The sequence below is a fragment of the Vipera ursinii genome (genome assembly GCF_947247035.1).
Source record: "Vipera ursinii genome assembly, chromosome: 1".
Lineage (NCBI taxonomy): Eukaryota > Metazoa > Chordata > Lepidosauria > Squamata > Viperidae > Vipera > Vipera ursinii.
In genome coordinates, this window is record NC_139512.1 from 261,650,585 (window position 1) to 261,670,200 (window position 19,616).

The window sequence follows — 19,616 nt, forward strand, 5'->3', positions numbered from 1 at the left end:
CCACAGTTATTTCAACTTTATAATTACTTTATTTTAATTGGCTTTCATTTAATTTTGAAGGAAGTCATTGTGGGTTCAATCACGTTATTTCCATGAATTGTTTTGGTATGTTTCAGTTGATGTCTCCTTGGTTGTCATATTTGAATTTTATTTAATTATTTTAACTATTTTATTTAACTATTTTAAGTTTATTTAAGTGTTCTCATTTGTTTTCATTTTGTTCTCCATTTTTAATACTCCATATACACCCCACCATCTGTCCTGGCAGCGATATTCCAAAGGATCTTTGTCCTCTGTACAGGCCCGTTGAATGGGAAGATCTTGCCTCTGAGAAGGACATCAATCCTTTCAGTAAATTTAAATCCATGAACAAAGAAAAGAAGCAACAGAAAGCAGACAGCTCTGTTGCTCCTAATTCCGGACCAATAAACTACTCAGACAAAGAGAAGTCTTCAGATACCAAAGTCCTGAAGTCTTCTGCAAGTCCTTCCATAGTCACATCCGAATCAGTAGAAACACCAAAGGACTCTGCTACTCCTGACTCTTTAGAACAAGTGACTTTGAAAACCTATAGTGCAGAATGTTCTGTATCAAATATAACTTTGGACTTAACCAAAGACAATTCCCTTCTGGAGGAAGATGGCTTTATTGAGGTAGACAAGACCTCATTGCAGACTGATAGTAAAATAGATTGCAGAGATGCCGGATCAGTTGATCTTCGCACGGATCATTGCAAAATAAAAAAGGAGGTTCAGCTGCAAGCAAGTAACAAAGACAATTATGAGCAACCAGTGTTAGATTCATCTGGGGTAAAGCGTAAAGTCTCTAAGGACGATCTAGATCTAGACACCTGTGAAAAGGTGGACGCGATGCCTGAAATGAACAAGGGTGGAAGTTCACCAACCAATAAGATAGAGATGAACTTGGATGCAAACAAAGAGTTGAATAAAGACAAGCTTATTGAATTTTATCTCAGTCATGATAAAGATGAGCCATCGCCTATTGATTACTTGCCTAAGGATGAAGTCAAGGAAGAAAAGAAAAACATGCCTGTGGGCATAGATCTCACACTTAGCTGTTCAAAATCCCAATCCACTGAAGTTCTTGCTGTCAAAAAGGAAGGACTTGAATCCTGCTCGGTTGTAAGAAATGAGCCTTTGTTAGAAACTGGCTCAGTAGCAGCAGAGAAAAAAACATGTGAAGATACCCCCTTTTTGACATCTCATCTAGATAAAAACTCTGAAATCAGACTGTGGCTGTTGCAGAGAGTCCAAGTGCCCATTGAAGGTAAGCCTGTTTGCCATATTTGGTTGTGTTTTTTTTAATCTAAATTCCTGTTTTCACCTTCCTTATAACATGAATAATGTTTGATTCTGCCTGATATCCATTCTGCACATATAAATCTTATGCTGCATCATTAATTAATTAAAATTGGGCCTGGGGACGATTCAACACAAAATTTGCTTAGCATTCAAACAGCTTTTACCATTATACTTCACAATCATGTTTTTCTTACGTTAGGCTATAATCCTCTCTGTCCTTAAGGCTAACCAAACACTCAAAAGTAAAGATAACCTCTCAGTTACTCAGGCTTCTAAACATTCCTTCAGAGACTGATTCTGTTATTCCACATTGGTTGATATCATACATTTGCTATAAATATTCTACTGTGATGAGTTCTTAGTGCTGTAATTTCTAGGATTGTCATGACAATATCTTTTTCTAAGGTCTTGCTGCAAAACATATATACCGCATATACTTGAGTATAAGCCGACTCGAGTATAAGCCGAGACCCCTAATTTTACCCCCAAAAACTGGAAAAAGTTATTGACTCGAGTATAAGCCGAGTATAAGTATAGGCTTGGCCCCTTCTTAGCAACATATCTATATTCTGTGCCATGATGAGTTGCTCATTGACTTTGGCAGCATCCTGGAGCTGGCTCGGCCGCGGTTCGCAGGGCCCGCTCATCAGGCTGCCAGGCTTCCTGGCAGCACATCCCGCAGGGAAGGTCTGCTAGGGAGGCGGCAGTCAAGCGTTGTTTCCCTCCTCGTGCGTGTGTGTGTGTGTGTGTGTGTGTGTGTGTGTGAGACCTGCGGGAACGGCTGGTAGAGGTGGCGGCAGTCCGGCGTTTCCCCCCCTCATGCATGCGTGCGTGTGTCAGACCCGCGGGAATAGCTGGTAAGGAAGCGGCGTCCCCCCCCTCCTGTGTGTCGGGCCCATGGGGCTTGACACACAGAGAAACGCAAATGCCGGGCTGCCGCCACCTTTACTAGCCATTCCTGCGGGTCTGACACACACACACACACACACACACACACACACACACACACACACGAGGGGGAGAAACAACGCTGGACTGCCGCCACCTCTGCCAGCCCTGCAAGCCTCTGCCGCCCCTTCTCTCCGCTGCCTGTTCCGAACGAAGGGGCGTCCCTTCATTCGGGCCAGGCTGCTGAGAGAAGGGAGCGGCAGAGCCTTGCAGAGCTGCTCCCTTCGGCTCCTCTTTGTTCAGGCCAGGCAGCGGAGAGAAGGGGCAGCAAAGGCTTGCAGAGCTGGCAGAGGTGGCGGCAGTCCAGCGTTGTTTCTCCCCCTCGTGCGTGCGTGTGTGTGTCAGACCCACGGGAATGGCTGGTAGGGAAGCGGCATTCCGGCATTCCCCCCCTTCCTGTGTGTCGGGCCCATGGGGCTTGACACACAGAGAAACGCAAATGCCGGACTGCCGCCACCTTTACTAGCCATTCCTGCGGGTCTGACACACACACACACACGCACGAGGGGGAGAAACAACGCTGGACTGCCGCCACCTCTGCCAGCCCTGCAAGCCTCTCATATTTGTATACTATTTGTAAAAGCTTGAATTTCAAGGAAAAGGTTTAATTAAATTGTGTAATTATCTGGAAAAACAGAATGAGTGCTTGAACACTTGCACATTAATTTTCTCTCTCAGAAAACTGAGGCATTAAAGTGTTAAGTAAAACATGGTCAGTAAGAAATAAAGAATAGCATGCAGCAGATTAAATCTTAACAATCTAACTGGCATAAGTTTTGTTTAAATATAAAAAAATTGATAATGAAAAGAACAGAGATGGAACTCAATAAATATCTCTTAACAGGGAACTAAGACTTAAGAAGTAGCCATTGAGATAGGCTTCTCACATACTCTCACCAATATTGCTGCCATAGCTATGGAGCAGAAAGAAGAATCCATTTATGTTTTCTATGTTTTTTTATTTTAGAAATTCTGCAATTTTATTGATTAGCAAACTAACAACAATTGTTATGTAGGAGAACTGGGTGACATGATTTATCATCAAATTTATTGGTATTTCTATGTAAGTATTTGTTACATTAACAATCTGTTGTGTTGGTTATTTTGTGACTGGACAATCTCTTGAATTCAGATATGCTTCCTTCAAAAGAGGAAAAAAGCAAGACCCCACCAATGTTTCTGTGCATCAAAGTGGGCACGCCTATGAGGAAGACTTTCATTTCCCAGCCAGCTGTGATGGATCAACAGTATCATAAAAGACGAAAGCAACCAGAATACTGGTTTGCTGTCCCTCGAGAAAGGTATGTTCAAGGTCTTTGTGAAATGCTTCTTGGGTCCTTTCAAGAGCCTCTCTCTCTCTCTTTCCCTCTTTCTCTCTCTCTCCCTCTCTCTATGTTTTCAGAAACTCAGTGGCCATCTATCAAAATGCATGCTTCTGTTGATGAAGTCATCTAAAATGAACTTGAACAATAGTCATTTATCCTTGAAAAAAAGTGATGATTTCTCCCTTCTTGTGAATGTTCAGTCTATTACAATTTTCTGTAATGCTCTTCAAAATTTCCATTGATGTGTTTCATATTTCATTTGTCATCTAAGAATTATTCAAAAGTGTTCTTATATTACTAAACATCTCTCTTAACATGTGTTACATTTTACATGACTCGTGTTACGTGTCAGTCCTCTCATCAATACAGTGTGTTAAAGAGATTTTAAGAATCTTTACAACACAATAGCCACTTCATGAAATCTTGCAAGTGGACTTTGTGCAATAAAAGTTTGGCTAAAGTTTGTTAGTCTTTAAGAGGTTTCCCGAGTGATGTTATTTTTTCCTTCAATATAGCACGCACTCTGGAAATGACATCAGGTAGCTGACAAATTTGCTGACTGATCGCATAACAATTCAGATGGCTTATGTTGCAATAACGTGCAGTATGTCCTAACTGCAGTTGTCTCCTGGATGTTTTTGCCCTGATTGTGACATTAGACATGTAGTAGAACAATTCTACGTCAGCTCAGATAGTGAAACTGGATTAGACAGTGGCTTGACCACTCTTGCACTGTGTTTGTGAAATAGGCATCCTTCTTAAGGAATGCACCTTATCTTTTTGCACGTACCTTAAGGAGCCGTAATCGTTAAAGACTTGTGCTTTATAAGGGCTTTTGTTCAAATATTCCTCTTGACCCAGTTGCATCTGACCTAGCTGACTGAAGATCTTTCATTGTGTTTCTTGAAATGGGGAATGTTAACAGTATTGCAGAGTGAGTATAAATATATTGCATTATGTTAAATTTGTACGTGCTTGCTGTAAAGGAAGGTTGGTGGTTTATAGCTCTATTTGGTTATCATTCTGTACGAAGCTTTAAAAACATTGAAACACAAATAATGCTACAAATCCTGTTAGGGGTGAAGTAACATTTATTTTAGTGCTTTCAAATCAGTCTTGACTGCTGGTGGTTGCTTGGACAAGTCTTTGCAGTTTTCTTGGCAAGATTTCAGAAGTTATTTGCCATTTCCTTCTGCTTTCTAAGGCTGAGAGAGAGTGACTGGTCCAAGCTAGCTTTATGCCTAAGATGGGACTAGAACTCATGGTATCTTTATGGTATCCCTGTTTCTACCTTGGTGCCTTAACTACCACATCAAATTGACCCCTAAAGTAATATAAGGGAGCTTGGACATGGATTAATGGTATACATTTTATTTCCGAGATGAACTGAAGTATGGATTTTATTTAGAAAATGCAATTTTCAGCCTTTGCTAAATTTCTATCCATCCATGAAGTTCATATATCTCAACAAGAAACACAGCCTTTCTTTTATGCTTTTAGTTGAGCATTAGAACATTCAGTCAAAGCATGGGACAATGTGCATCATGGAAACCCTTAGTAAGAGTAGAATAGAACAGCATAGGCTAAAGTCCCTACAGTTCCATTAATATAATGGTCTGTAAGGACCTGATAAGATTTACCTTGCAGGTTCTTTTAAAGTTGCTGATAATTTCAGGGCATTTTAAATACACATGCATATATACTTGTGCATTAAACATGAGCCTAGGACAGGGGTAGGCAACCTTGGCTCTGTTATGACTCGTGGACTTCAACTCCCAGAATTCCTGAGCCAGTACAGCTCAGCTTGGAAACCTCTCCCTTTCCCCTCAGCATGGCTGGCTCAGGAATTCTGGGAGTTGAAGTCCACAAGTCATAAAAGAGCCAAGGTTGGCTACCCCTGGCCTAGGACAAAAGATGTATCAGAATGCCCTTCTGATTTTTATTATAATTTTAATTATATATATTGTGTCAGTTTTATTATGCTGTTTTGAAGAAAACAATTACAACAGTTCTCAGTAATTACAACACCTAACTGGAATTAAAACAACTATAAAATAAAACAAAACACTGATAGCTAGTTATAGAAATAGTATTATAAAAACAGAGGCAAATAAAAAGTTGCCAATTCAGCAAAACACCATAATAGATAATAATAGAAGTTAATAAGATAATATTGAGGAATGTCTTCGTAGTGTACTATTCGCTGCATTTTTTTTTAATCACTCTCAGCCTTTTGGGCTAATAACTGCAGAAGTCAAGACTAACTGCTCCTGAACATTGAAACTAAATTTGTATTTTTGGCAGATGCCTCTTTATTGACAGTTTCATGCAAAGATGATACCCTGCAGGGTTTTCACTGGCTACCTTGTGTTGCTGGGCAAAACAAAGATTTGTGTTTTGCGGTTCCGTGCTCTGCTATTGTCTGGGATAATCTTGGTGAAGCTTATTTGTGTGTAAATATTATTAGGAGAGGGACTGTGTAAAGGTTGGCAGTCCAGGTCATTGGGTTTTTTTGACTGGTGTTGCTTCTGTGTGCTTAGCATTTCTAACCTGAAAGCCTTTGATCAGGGTAACAGTGTTAAGTTAAGCTTTGGAAACAGAATGAGAGATAAAGCTTCATATTGGAGCAATACAAACCACCATATCATTCTGTTACAAAAAGTTATGGGAAATTGGCTTTTGTATTTCTATTGCCTTCATGTAGGACAGGAGTGTCAAACTGCCGGCCTGCGGGCCGGACGTGTCATCCAGAAGCCAGGCCCACCCCATTGTCGGCAATGGCAAAACTATCCCGATACGTTGTGCGACGTCACGTAACGTCGCAAGTTTGACATGTCTGATATAGGATTTTAGCTCTCCTTATTCATTGCTATCAAATTTAGTTAGAAGTGCAGGCACAGCTGCAAAGAATTACCGTAGTTATAGTTTGTCAACTTTACAGCTTCTTTTTCCTACGTGCTCTCTGTGCTGATAGTCTTTTTCTGAGAATCTGTCCTTTAAATGGGCTGACCACTGTCTGTCAAACTTAGTTATTCATTCTTTATAATGGAGTGTTCTTTCTCCAGAGTTGGCTCAGAAGAACTGCATGGCTTTAGTTGATGAAGAAATGAGTAGATTGACATTGTCAGAAGGCACTAGTTTGCTTGTGCACTAATATGGCACTTTGCTATTGATATTTCTATAGAAGATATTTTCTGCACAATATATGCCTAACTCTCAGCCTTGAGTAACCACTACTCACTACTCATAGAAGAGACCAAAGTGTACTTGGAGTAGGGAAGAGAAAGGTGTTTGCTTGTTGGCTGATGCTGGAGCTAGGATGATTTATCCCTGTTATGATTTCATTTTGTGTTGCTGTCATTTCCCAGCAGCTGTTGGTCCCCAGCCAATAAGAAAGACTAACTCTAACGCTCCTGGATAAAATTTCACAATGATGGCTCTGGTGGCATGATATGCTTGAGCAAAATCCTTTTTTAGACAGATGCTAAACTTGATTAGCAATTAAGTAAATTTGCATCCTCCAGTTTATTGTTTTTAGCGCTCTTAACTTTTTCTTTCTTTCTTGTTTGATAGGGTAGATCATCTGTATACCTTTTTTGTACAATGGTCTCCAGATGTATATGGCAAAGATGCTAAGGAGCAGGGTTTTGTGGTGGTGGAAAAGGAGGAGCTTGACATGATAGACAATTTCTTCAGTGAACCCTCAACAAAAAGCTGGGAGGTAAGTGTTTTGTTACTTGAATTTGGAATTATCAGAGACTGTACAGTAGATTGTAATTAACAGTTTTCTGCTTCATGTAATCCCCTTAGCCTTGGATTATTTCTTTTTGGTCCAGTTTATAGTTCTTGTGTTTCTCAACTGGCCAATTGAAAAACAAATAACTGTCAGGCATAAGGGGATGAGACAATACAAAAGGATTTGATACGCAACTTCTATATGCTGCTTGAATATTGGCTCTTAAAGTACGTTCTTACAATTGGGCATCTTATAGATGATGTTTAAATAAAAATAATAAATATCTTCTTTAGCTATTTTTACATCAAATATCTGATTAGCCCTGGCCTAGGTCAAATAAAGCTACTTCTCTGTTGCAACAATCAAAATGTTAATGAATCTCCATTTTATAAGATTCAAGATTACGGAAATAGGTTTTGCTTAGTGAAATTCCCAGAGCCAAAAATAAAGTTCCCTGTCACATATTGTTCAATTTCAAGATTGGAATTTGGGAAAATGACTTCCTGCCCCACAAAATTTCATCAGTTTTCTTTCAATCTTACTCTTCTCCCTCTTTCATTAGTTATATTCCAGTCTCATTAACAGGTTTTTTTTTAGTTCCAAGACCATAATTCACTTTACCTTTTATTATTATGTAAATCTGTAAACCAGTTAATCAAACAACTACCTGTATAACATAGGTATATCTAAGGCTGTAAATCTATTTTCCTCTTTCCTTATTAAAAAAAATCTTTACATGAAAGCTTTAATTGACCAAAACATGATGGAGCAGAGGAAAATAACCATGAGCACATCTGGTGACAGCAAAGGTATTTCTTGAACTGATGGACATAAGAATAAGGGAAATATGTAACAGAATGCAATGAAAGTTTCCTGATTTGTGGAGTGGTGATGATCAGCACACAAATGGAAGTGAAAGTGCAGGTTTAATAATGAATTAAGGGCTAAAATGCATGTTGGAAAGTATGGTGTTATCTAGATTGCTGTATATGATTGTGACAGTAGCATAGTTGGTGGTAATTGTATATTATGCTCTAATGAATGGTAGTTTTGGGGGAAAAACCCAGATAATTTTAGAAAAAATATGCAGCTTTCTTAATGAAAGTGATGTGTGTGAGAAAGAGCACACAATATTTTGTTAGATGACATGAATTGATGGGTGAGAATGAGATGGGAGAATACTTTATTTTTAATGTGTTTTTGTTTGCAATTCTGGTCAGTGACCATAATAAAAAAACATTCATAGTGTAATGACAATTAAGCCTGTTCAATCAGGTGAGTTTGAAGAGTAATACCAATAATAAACCAGTGAGACTGAATTATATTACATATGCCCATTACAGCTTCCTGGAATGGGAATGAATAAGCCTGGTCTTCACAAATCAGAGAATGAAAATTAATTTCAAAATAATAACCAAGATACGATCTCTAAATTAGCTGCAGCAGCTGCCTAAGTACATTTATGGCAGTTCCTCTGATGAATTTAAGGTTGCCAGGTTACTCTTTGTCATATACAGTGGAAAACGAAAGTTAATTCTTTAAGGAAGTATGTAGACTGTATGTTTTCACTCCTTCTCCAAGCAAGTAGCGGCAGCTTCTCTTTGTAAGCAAAACTTGAAACTGGGAAAAGGAACGAAGCTAAAAAATGAGAGTTAAGGGAATGGCTTTGCATTTTCAAATTCTGTACTGTGCTAGGTCTGAGGAGGAACAGGAACCTTTTGTGCAGGTATGGAAATCTGCTGAAATCACTTGACTTTTCCCCAGTTCTATTGTTTGTTAGCAACAAAACTGAACGAGGAAGATTTAGTTGTAAGTTCATATGCAGAATGGAAAGGCAGCTTCAGAAGAAACAGATGTTTACAGATTTGTTTAGCATGTGCCTGAGAATGTTAAGGTAATTTGTTTTTCGGGAAAGGCAGCTTATTTGAGTTCATGCTACATGCTTCTGTATTTCCTTTGAATGGCTGAGTCAGTCCTCTTGGGATTAGTAGGATTTAGAGTTTGGTCACTGACTATACAATTATAGCTTCAAGATGTATTCCTGATCCTGATTATTTTCATTCTTTCATTTTCCTATTTTTTCTATTATGGAATATATTTTCATGTATGTTCTTTTGATCGTTAATGTTTTATTTTTAGTTGAGGATTAGAATTATTTAAGACAAAATCTATTGTGTCTTTGAAATGGAATTGCTTAAAACGGGTTCATGTTTTCTTTCCAGATTGGAAAATATATTAACTTCCTTTTTGTTCTTATAGCCTGTGTTTCTAATTATTTTATAATAATGTTTTGATCGCTACTGTTGATTAGTAACTGATGTTATTCTTCATGTAACTCACCATGAGCATTTTACAGAAATGGAAAGGTGGGCTATGGGTCCTCTAAATAATTAAAAATACTCCAATACTGAGAAACCTTAATGATAAACAAAACCAATTGATTAAAATATAATGCCAGGTTTATGTTTCAAACTTGAAATAAAACTTAGGTTGTAGGATCACAATAGAATGATACAAGAAAAATTCTGGTCGTCATAATATTCTCTCTAAAACATAAGTCTTATAGCACATTTCCATGGAATACATGCTAACTATACCATAGCCTTACCTTTTAAGGCATCTTATTCTGGATTAGTCTCATCTAGTAGTTCCAGGAAGCTTTATAATAATGTCACGAAGCATTGTCAATCAATATCGAAAGGACAATCAGGTGCTCACTTGTCAATTGGGAATATTTGGCAATGTTAGGGAGTGTCTTTCTTTAGATCACGGCCCATATCTTGTAATCTCATTGTATTCAATGGCAAGAATTGACCTAGCAATATTATAAAGCTAATAATAAAGCGAATCATATTTTATTTAAATATTCTTAATTCAGAAATGAGGCCTGAATGTTCTCTTCATAGCTACGTTTGAAATTAAATATTTTAAATGGCATGTGCATAATATAACTTTATAATATTATCTTTAAATATTTATCTTATAAGCGGGTTCTCCTATTCATGATATTACTTATGTCACTGTATACATGACTGGTTACTTATTACTTACGTCACTGTATACATGACTGGTTACTTCAAATAGCAGTGATGAAGCTGCTGTTGCTGAAAAGAAAGAAAAATGTCTTAAGAGATGAACAATTTAAATGATTTTATAGAAGTTCTTATGTTTAATTCTATCATGTGAGCAGATTTAAAGATGTGGATGCTATGGTTGAAAATTCGAGTTATTTCCTTCCCTTAGCTCAAAGTTTTTGATACTTGCTTCCTGATCCCCTTTTTTGATACTTTCAGGCTTCCTGAAATCCTTCACATATTTACACAACTACTTTATAGTTGTAGCCATTGTGCAAACTGTTTGACAGCTTGCTACAACTTCATTACATTTTGTCACAATTTATTATAAAGGTTTTTATGAGTTTTGTCAGGATCTCAACCACAAAATCCCTTGTGCTTCAGCAGAGGCACATTTGAGGTTATTTACGTTTGTTATGATTCCTTGACCCTATATAGCAGGGGTGTCAAACTGCTGGCCTGCAGGCCGGATGCATCATGGTGAAACTGCGCCCACCCCATTGCCGGTAATGGGGAAAAAAAGTTGCAATACGTCGTGACAGGTCACGTGACGTTGCGAATTTGACACCCCTGCTGTATAGCACTGTTTCTCAAGCTCATTGAATGAATAGGAATGGAATTCAACTCCCAGAATTCCTCAGCCAGCCTGACTCTATAGGAGCTGAAGTTCATACTGGTTCATGTTACTGAAGTTGAGAAACATTGTTGCGTAGAATACATTTTCTCCTTTTATCAACTTTTTTCATATAACATTATGAAAGATGCAAAAACATTTTCATCTGTCTAGATTATAACTGTAGAAGAGGCAAAACGCCGACAGAGTGTCTGCAGCTACTGTGAAGGTGATGGTGAAGATGATGCTTTGCCTACTTTAAAAAACCAAAGTGCGCTTTTAGAAAACATGCATGTGGAACAGGTAAATGCTGATATGATTTCCTTCTCAGACTTGTTACTGTCTTTTTCATGGTACTTTGAAATTCAAGATGGGTAGCTATGTTAGTTTGTTGCTACAAGGGTCTTCTTTAAAAGCAACTTGTTTATTATGGCACATGGTTTTGAGATAGCCTATAAAATGGAGGACAGGGACGCGGTGGCTCAGTGGGTTAGGACACTGAGCTTGTCGATCAGAAGGTCAGCAGTTTGGCGGGTCGAATCCCGAGTGTCGCGTAACAGAGTGAGCGCCTGTTACTCGTCCCAGCTTCTGCCAACCTAGCAGTTCGAAAGCACGTAAAAATGCAAGTAGAAAAATAGGGACCACTCCGGTGGGAAGGTAACAGCGTTCCGTGCGCCTTTGGCGTCTAGTCATGCCGGCCACATGACCACGGAGACGTCCTCGGACAAGCGCTGGCTCTTCGGCTTTGAAACGGAGATGAGCACTGGCCCCTAGAGTCGGAAACGACTAGCACGCATGTGCGGGGGAACCTTTACCTTTACCTATAAAATGGAGTGTAGCCCACAAATAAATAATACATTTGTTAGCTTTAAAATGTCTCCAGTTTTTTTTTATTCCCAAGTCCCTGTAACACTACTTTGAATCCAGGGCATATAATCAGGTCACCCCAAAAGGTACAAAAGTCCTTTTATTCACAGGAAGATAATTGAACTCATACAGCAAGGAGGCAACAAACAGAAAACAAGAGCTATCCTTGAAAGGGATGCCACCAATATATAACAAAGTACTTTTATTAAGGGTAGGAATCTAACAGACATCTGTTAGCTAATCATTCCTCTTAAAGGTGAAAAAGACCATAGGCCACATCGTTCCCTCAGTGCCTCACTATAAAGCAATTGGATGTGCTGCCTTATCTTAAAATGGACTTCCTGCATGCTCTGTGCCTTAGTCCAGATTTTTGACGCCTTCTGTATTAATTTCAGGAGATGTAATTTTAGTCACTGCTGTAGTCTTAATCTCACCTAAGATTCCTCCAGTTTTGAGACTCCATGGCATAAGATCAAGGCTCCTCTCTCTTTTCTAGAAGCCAGAATTCTATTCCAAGGATAAAAGGATAGCCAGATTTTTTTTAAAATTCATGATCGCCTTTTGTTTGAAAATGCAGCATCAAATCCAAGGAGCCACATTTTAAACTTGGACTTCCTGATCCAGTAGGAAATCTATACTAGTAATCCTCTCTGCTTAATTTAAGTGATCATTTGAAATTATGATGATGTTGTTCCTCACTCTTGTGATGGTCATTGCAAACAGTACATGTTGTTCTGACCCCCCCAAAAAACCATATTTTTTCAGTTACTGCATATCAGTGAATATAAGATAGATTGTTTACAGCAAATTTAGTCATAATACCTGACAAAAAGAACATGTTGCCTTTTGAACAAGAGGGTTTTTTTTCTCTGTTCTAGCTTGCTCAATCCCTCCCAGCCCGAGTGCAGGGATATCCATGGAAGCTTGTCTACAGTACACAAGAGCATGGAACCAGCTTGAAAACTCTGTATCGTAAATTATGTTCTCTTGATAGTCCAGTTTTATTAGTCATCAGAGACATGGACAACCAGGTAGTTCTCTTCCCCTCTTCCCAGAATTTCATTTTATATTTGTGTATCTCCCTATCCCTCTCTCTCTTTCCCCCTCCCTCTCCCCCCATCTCTTTCTCTTATTATATTTATATATATATATATAATAGGGATGCGGTGGCTCAGTGGGCTAGGACGCTGAGCTTGTTGATCAGATGGTCAGCAGTTTGGCGGGTCGAATCCCGAGTGCTGCGTAACAGAGTGAGCGCCTGTTACTTGTCCCAGCTTCTGCCAACCTAGCAGTTTGAAAGCACGTAAAAAATGCAACTAGAAAAATAGGGACCACTACGGTGGGAAGGTAACAGCGTTCCGTGCGCCTCTGGCGTCTAGTCATGCTGGCCACATGACCACGGAGACGTCCTCAGACAAGCGCTGGCTCTTCGGCTTTGAAACGGAGATGAGCACCGGCCCGATTTAGGTTTCTTTTACTACTGCCTTCTCCAACCTGTTACTGTGTTCCTAAGCTGATTGGGAATGATGGAATTTTAAAAGTTACTAAGTCTAATTCACAAGATGACATGAAAAACACTTTGGTATATTTTGCCTGTTTTATGTATGAATATGGAGAGATGAAGCTAAGGATTTACAAGCTCTGACTTACTGATAATTCAGTATTCATATCTCCACTTCCATTCAGAAATTGCAGTCAAGTGACACACAGTATAATTTTCATTTGTGCACTTAGTAGATTGGCCATAAATATCTCCACATTAAAATAATATTTGTTTTACATATTATTTTGGCAGATATTTGGGGCATATGCAACTCATGCTTTCAGACTTAGTGACCACTATTATGGTACTGGAGAAACTTTCCTGTACACATTCAATCCTATTTTCAAGGTATGTTTCTGGATACAGTTGAATACTTTTATATGAGAACAATGTGATTTACTCATTGTGCTAAACCTTTGAAGGTGTGTGTGTATGTGTGTATGTTTAGTTTTGGTTTGGCATGTTCTTTGTAGTGATATTAGTTTGTGAGCCATGAGTGGTGGAATAATTCAGGAATATTTAAACAGTTGTTTGATTTATTTAATTTCTGTAGTTGCACATCTCAGAAACTGACTAGATGATGAACATTCATAAACCAATTGAAAGCAATTACAGTATAGTACAAAAGTAAATATAAGGCAGCCAAGAATAATTATCATGGATGTTGGGACAGCCATGATAATTTTTCTTGGCTGCCTTATATTTACTTTTGTACTTTGCTTTTCCAGGAGGCAACTGGACTTAATTGTTTTTCTTGGAAGACGTTTCACTTCTCATCCAAGAAGCTTCTTCAGCTCTGACTAAACAGTGAGGAATGGAAGGATTTATATTCCTTGTAGACAGCTGGTCATTCACATTCTTTTAGAGAGTAGTTGAGGCCATTTGGAGGTCTATCTATGTCCTCAGGGTCACTTCCACATCTCATTTTTCCAGTGCTGTGCAAATACAATCCTTGCAGCTGTTAGTACATATAGTGTTAAATATACATTTTGTTCATCAATTTTTCTGGCATTATGCCTAGTAAAAAAAGTTCAGGTTTAAAATCTACATGTTTCCCTAACATCTTTTTTTAACCAAATATGTATTTTGGTCCAAACTTTTTTGCTTAAACACATGTCCACCACAAGTGATAGTATTGGGGTTTTGATTACATTTCCAACATTTGTTAGACATATTTTTAAACATTTTTGCTAACCTAACAAGTGGAAAATGCCATCTATAGAACATTTTATATAAGTTTCCTTTACATGAAGTAGCCGCTGTCAGCTTATGATTTCTTTCCCAAAGATTTTGTCATTTCTCTAATTCTGTGTTATATCCAGTTTTTTTTGCCCATATAATTATTGTTACTTTCACTTGTTCGTCTTCCATTTTTAAATTTAATAAAAAGTTCTATTTTATTTTTATTTATTTATTTATTTATTTATTTTTTATTTATTTTTTATTTATTTATTTTGTGATCATTTTTTCATCAGAAGTCAACCACACCTGATCAAACATTGTAACTTCGAATGATTGTTGAGTGACTGGTTGTGTAGTTCTGTTTCTTCTTTTCCTCCTAACTTTGTTCCTCCTGATGTAATAAGACAATGTGCATATAGCTTTGTTAGCACAATCTTGCTTATTAATATTAATGCCTTATTTCACACAGGATTTTAAGTGGAGTGGAGAAAATACCTATTTTATCAATGGAGATGTTACTTCCTTAGAACTTGGCGGTGGAGAGTAAGTTTTTTACATTTCTGAAATTATTGGTGAGAACTGTGTGCTTGCAGCCAACTATGCTTCAGAAACAATTTTTCTAAGAGACCAACGAATAAAGTTTTGGTAGAGTGCATATGTGTAGTTTTCGGTTAACAACAGTAATCGGGATTGGAATTTCCATCTCTAAGCAATGTGGTCATAAAGCACAATGTATTGCTTAGCAGTGACAATCCCAGCAATCCATGTTGCCCTCATTAACTAAATTCCACCTGTTGTTAGACCAGGACTCACCCTGATCCAAGCCATTCTCAGCTTGGTTCCTCCCAGCCCCAAGCCTTGGCAAGGTAAAAGCACTGTTTCTTGTTCAAGTCTCCCACTTGCCCATTTCCCCTGCCATCTCTGCCCTTTTAATCACGTTGCTTAGCAGCACTCCTAAGAAGCATTGTTGGAACTGAAGTTAGAGACCTGGGGCCTTCAGTAGTCTTCATGTTGACCGCCTCTGGGCCTCTACTTCAGTCCCAGTGCCACTGCCACCAAGTGCTGTCTCAAACACTGTGCCTCAGCCAGTCACTCCAGCACCACATGGCAAAATCCCACCAGGCTCTACCATGCTGTAATCTGCAGGATCTACCACACCCAGCTGCCCTTCACCTTCCTCCTCCTCCTACTGATGAAGCATGCCTGGCCTGGCTCTATACAAGGCAGCTGATGATCACACCAGGTCTTCTTCCTCAGGTTTCATGCACTATTCTCACGATACCTAGGAAAGCCTCCAGCAAGTTTTTGAGGCCTCTAGCATCAAGAGCAGAAAGAAGATGGTGAAAGACAGCTGGGCATTGCAGGGCCTGTGGAATGCAGGGTGGTGGGAGCGGCTCTGGTGTGGCAGGCAGCTGGTTGGCTGAGACGTGGGGCTTGAAACTGCACTCCCCTGCAGCAATGCTGAAGCTGAAATAGAGGCCCCCGGGGTGGTGGTGGCTGGTTGAAACTGCTGAAGGCCTTCCAATTCAGCTCCAGCACTACTGCCACTACAGAGAAGTGTTGCTGCAGTGGGGAAAAGAACAGAGATGGAGGAGAGCTACGCTGACTGGGAAGTTGAAATGCCCCTGCAGTACGGGCAGGCTGCCCCAAGGATCTGAACTTTGATCACATGACCTGTGCTTGTAACTTTGGGGAATGGGCGAGTTCCATTCATTCAATCCTGCCTTAACTTGAAAAAGTCGGCAAATGTATGATTGTTAAACAAGGATTAGCTGCAGTTCCTACTTTTCATTGACACATAAAATACACAATGGATAAAGATACTGTTCTTTTGATTAAGTAGCCCAGACATTTGAGTAAAACAATCAAATATGCTTGCTTCATTCTATTGACATTAGAAGTCTATGTGGCTTATTGTATGGTTCCATATGTTTATATAAAAGGACAATATTTATAAAATTTAGATATTCTTCCTTTTTTAAAATAATGGTTTGCTATCAGAGAAAACTGGTTAAAAATTAACAGCCGAATTCATCCAAATGCAAAACAATTCATCCAAAGCACATTAAGTTGTGCTTTATTCTACTTGAAGAAGTTTAGTGATTTTTAGGTCGTCTTATTAACGTAAATGGAACACTGAAATGCAAAACAAAAAATGTTCCTGCATTTTCCCTATAAACGAACAAATGAAAATTTTCTAGTTAATTTTCTTTTCTTTACAGTGGCAAATTTGGATTATGGTTAGATGCTGATTTATATCATGGTCGGAGTAACTCTTGCAACACATTCAACAATGATATTCTCTCCAAAAAAGAAGACTTTGTTGTACAGGATCTGGAAATATGGAGTTTTGAATGATCCTGTTGCCTTAAACAAATGGACTTTGCTTTCCTGAGCACTCAGTGGACATCAAAAAGTGGAATGTAATTGCTTTGCTGTAGAATAGCCCTGGAAGATAGGCTGGTCCAATGGTTTTACAAGATTCTGAGGCAAAATGGGAGAGATTGATTTATATTAAAAAGGCAACTTAGTCAATAACTTATTCTTGTCCTGTCACCATTTCTGCAATATGAATGCAAGATATTTATGGAAGACAGTTGTGATGTGTATATATATGAGCTTGTTTAAAATAGTATCATTTTTTGTAATTGTGAAAGAATACTGTGGGAAAAATAGAGTTGTATAGTATATTCTCTGCGTATTTTTATTCAGTGAAAGTGAAAACCAAAAAGAGGGAATAGTTGCATTACCAAATTCTACAGTCTAAAGTGGTAGTTTACTTGACAAAGTAGTAATTGTGTATAAAGCACTTAAAAGATATTTTTAAGTATATTTATTGGTTGTAAAGTATATTACTAGGCCCATTTTCCTTTTAATATTTCAAATGTCAGAATTTCTTAGAAAGATTGATCATTTGAAATAATATCTTAAACCAGGGGTGTCAAACTGCCGGCCCACAGGCCAGATGCGTCATACCGAAACTGCGCCCACCCCAGCTCTGGCAATGCGGTAAAAGTCATGATATGTCACGACACGTCACATGACGTGGCGAGTTTGACACCCCTGTTTTAAACAGTGGTGAGTGAAAAAATTGATTTCTTAAGTGTTTTTATATTTTGTTTTTTTTAATTTCATAAAAACATAAGTCATTGGTTGCAGTTAGTTTGGGGATCTTGTTTTTTTGACAGAACACATTCTGGATTATTTCAAATAGGTGCATAGCTAGTGCCCTTTGTTATTCTTTCAATCGGAGGATATTTTGAGAGAGGGGGGGGGGAGAGAGAGAGATCTTGTTTTTAATTGGTTGTCAAGATAGAAATGTCTTTGGATAATGAAGTCATGTAGTTTGAAACAGAAAGTGGACTTTTAAGTAATTCCTTGCAAATTACTTAAAACCTTTGCTAGAAAAACAATTAGCACCGTGTAACCCTTACTTAAATTTTCAAATAAAAACTTGGGTTACCTGAATATTTTCAACCAGGTGTTAATTCTTGTTTTTAAAGCAAAATAATTATATTTCTTTCTATTTTGAAAAAAGCTATTTGGACCACATTTACATATAACCAAACATTTAGCTGAGAATATTCATTCATTTGGTAAGAATTGGGCTACAAATTAATCCAAAATGTTTTTCTGTTTTTTGCTTCTCTCTATTGTAAACTCTATTCCTAAAGTTTATATCAGAATATTTGGGGTCCTTGACATTTCTTTTAAGAAACTCAAATTAAGTTGACATGTGAGTAGGGATTTTTTAAAAGTGTACTCTGTGCAAGTGTTGATCCTACTCTTTGTCTGCGATACTTTAGTACTTTCATTAAGCATCTGTGCAAAATCCATCTAGTCTGTGAGCTTGTTATTAAAGCTTGGTGCTTTTCAGCAATGTTCCATTCACAACATTATTTTCAGCTAACATGGGAATAATCAGGAGTAGAGCTAAATATATTAGAATCAGTCTAAGGTTGATGAAATTGTTTTTTTTCATTCTTTCACTTCATATGGACTGGTTAGATTGCAGAAATTAATTGTACTTTATTTGCAGAAATTAAAGGGAATTTAGCAGTTGAATCTTAAGTTTATCATATAAGTTACTATCCGATACAGAGAAGTGTTTACAAAACTTTGTGTACATAATCACATTGGGCAAACACACATCTGTTTTAGAGTACACAGTTGCAGTAGAAAATACATTGGTAACTAAAGCTTGCTGCAGCATGTAAATAAAAAAGTAAATTGCATCTATCACGTGTACTGTACAAACTTAATTCCAGCACAGAAGTAATAGCCTTGGTTTTTAGCCTTACGATATTTGCTAAGACCTGGGACAGTAGCTTTTTGCATTTCTTTCCAATAGGTATTCTGAACATTCATGCTACTGATAGATCATGACTGTAACAATGAGCTGCTATTACCTAACACATTGAAACACTTTAGGATGACCGAAAGATGGTTTTATTAAAAGATGGGGCGTTTGCAGATTTCAAGCAAAAGATTTTTAATACCTGAACTATCCCAGTCCTGTTACCTGCAATTTATTCATTATAGTTGTCAGAAGCGTGTTATATATTCCAAACAGTGTTGTCCTACCAAAATTCTACGATCCTTCAAAAACTGGATATTGAATATATGTAATGCAGTGCTACCGCAACATTTTCAAATAAAGGAATTAAGCATTTCTGTGTATTGATCTTGAACTTTTTTTTCCTCCTCTCTATATATTTAAACATCTCTACAAAATACCACATTCTGTCTTGTTGCTTTCCAAGACATGGATTGAGGGTGTGTTTTGTGGATGTAAGTTGCAAGAAAAGTGACTTTCTATTCACAATTTATTGACTGTTCATCAGCAGTGCAGTGATGAATTCCTGGGGATCCATGGGAATCTTTATGCTCCAACATTTATGAACAGGCTATGGTAAGGCTGTCAATTACTTGTGTGGCCTATTTCTTGCAGAACTGGTGTGGCCCTCCTCCTCCTGTCAGGCTGTGTGCAGGCGAATGTGACTTCA

The 19,616-nt window shown here is 38.1% G+C and overlaps 1 protein-coding gene across 9 annotated transcripts in view; it reads left to right on the forward strand.

Annotated features, from left to right (window-relative positions):
• Window positions 1-19,282, forward strand: part of NCOA7 (nuclear receptor coactivator 7) — a 71,452-nt gene extending 52,170 nt beyond the window's left edge. For 6 of the 9 annotated variants that reach the window (XM_083370407.1, XM_083370409.1, XM_083370408.1 and 3 more), the window contains exons 9-16: window positions 269-1,287; window positions 3,403-3,571; window positions 7,169-7,316; window positions 11,193-11,321; window positions 12,764-12,916; window positions 13,681-13,776; window positions 15,080-15,153; window positions 16,833-19,282. In XM_083370407.1, coding sequence (XP_083226533.1) covers window positions 269-1,287; window positions 3,403-3,571; window positions 7,169-7,316; window positions 11,193-11,321; window positions 12,764-12,916; window positions 13,681-13,776; window positions 15,080-15,153; window positions 16,833-16,968 — 1,924 coding nt within the window. In that variant the 3' untranslated portion in view covers window positions 16,969-19,282. The remainder of the gene's footprint in view (window positions 1-268; window positions 1,288-3,402; window positions 3,572-7,168; window positions 7,317-11,192; window positions 11,322-12,763; window positions 12,917-13,680; window positions 13,777-15,079; window positions 15,154-16,832) is intronic. The other 3 variants (XM_083370413.1, XM_083370415.1, XM_083370414.1) reach the window with 3 other exon arrangements.
• Window positions 19,283-19,616: the final 334 nt, after the last annotated feature.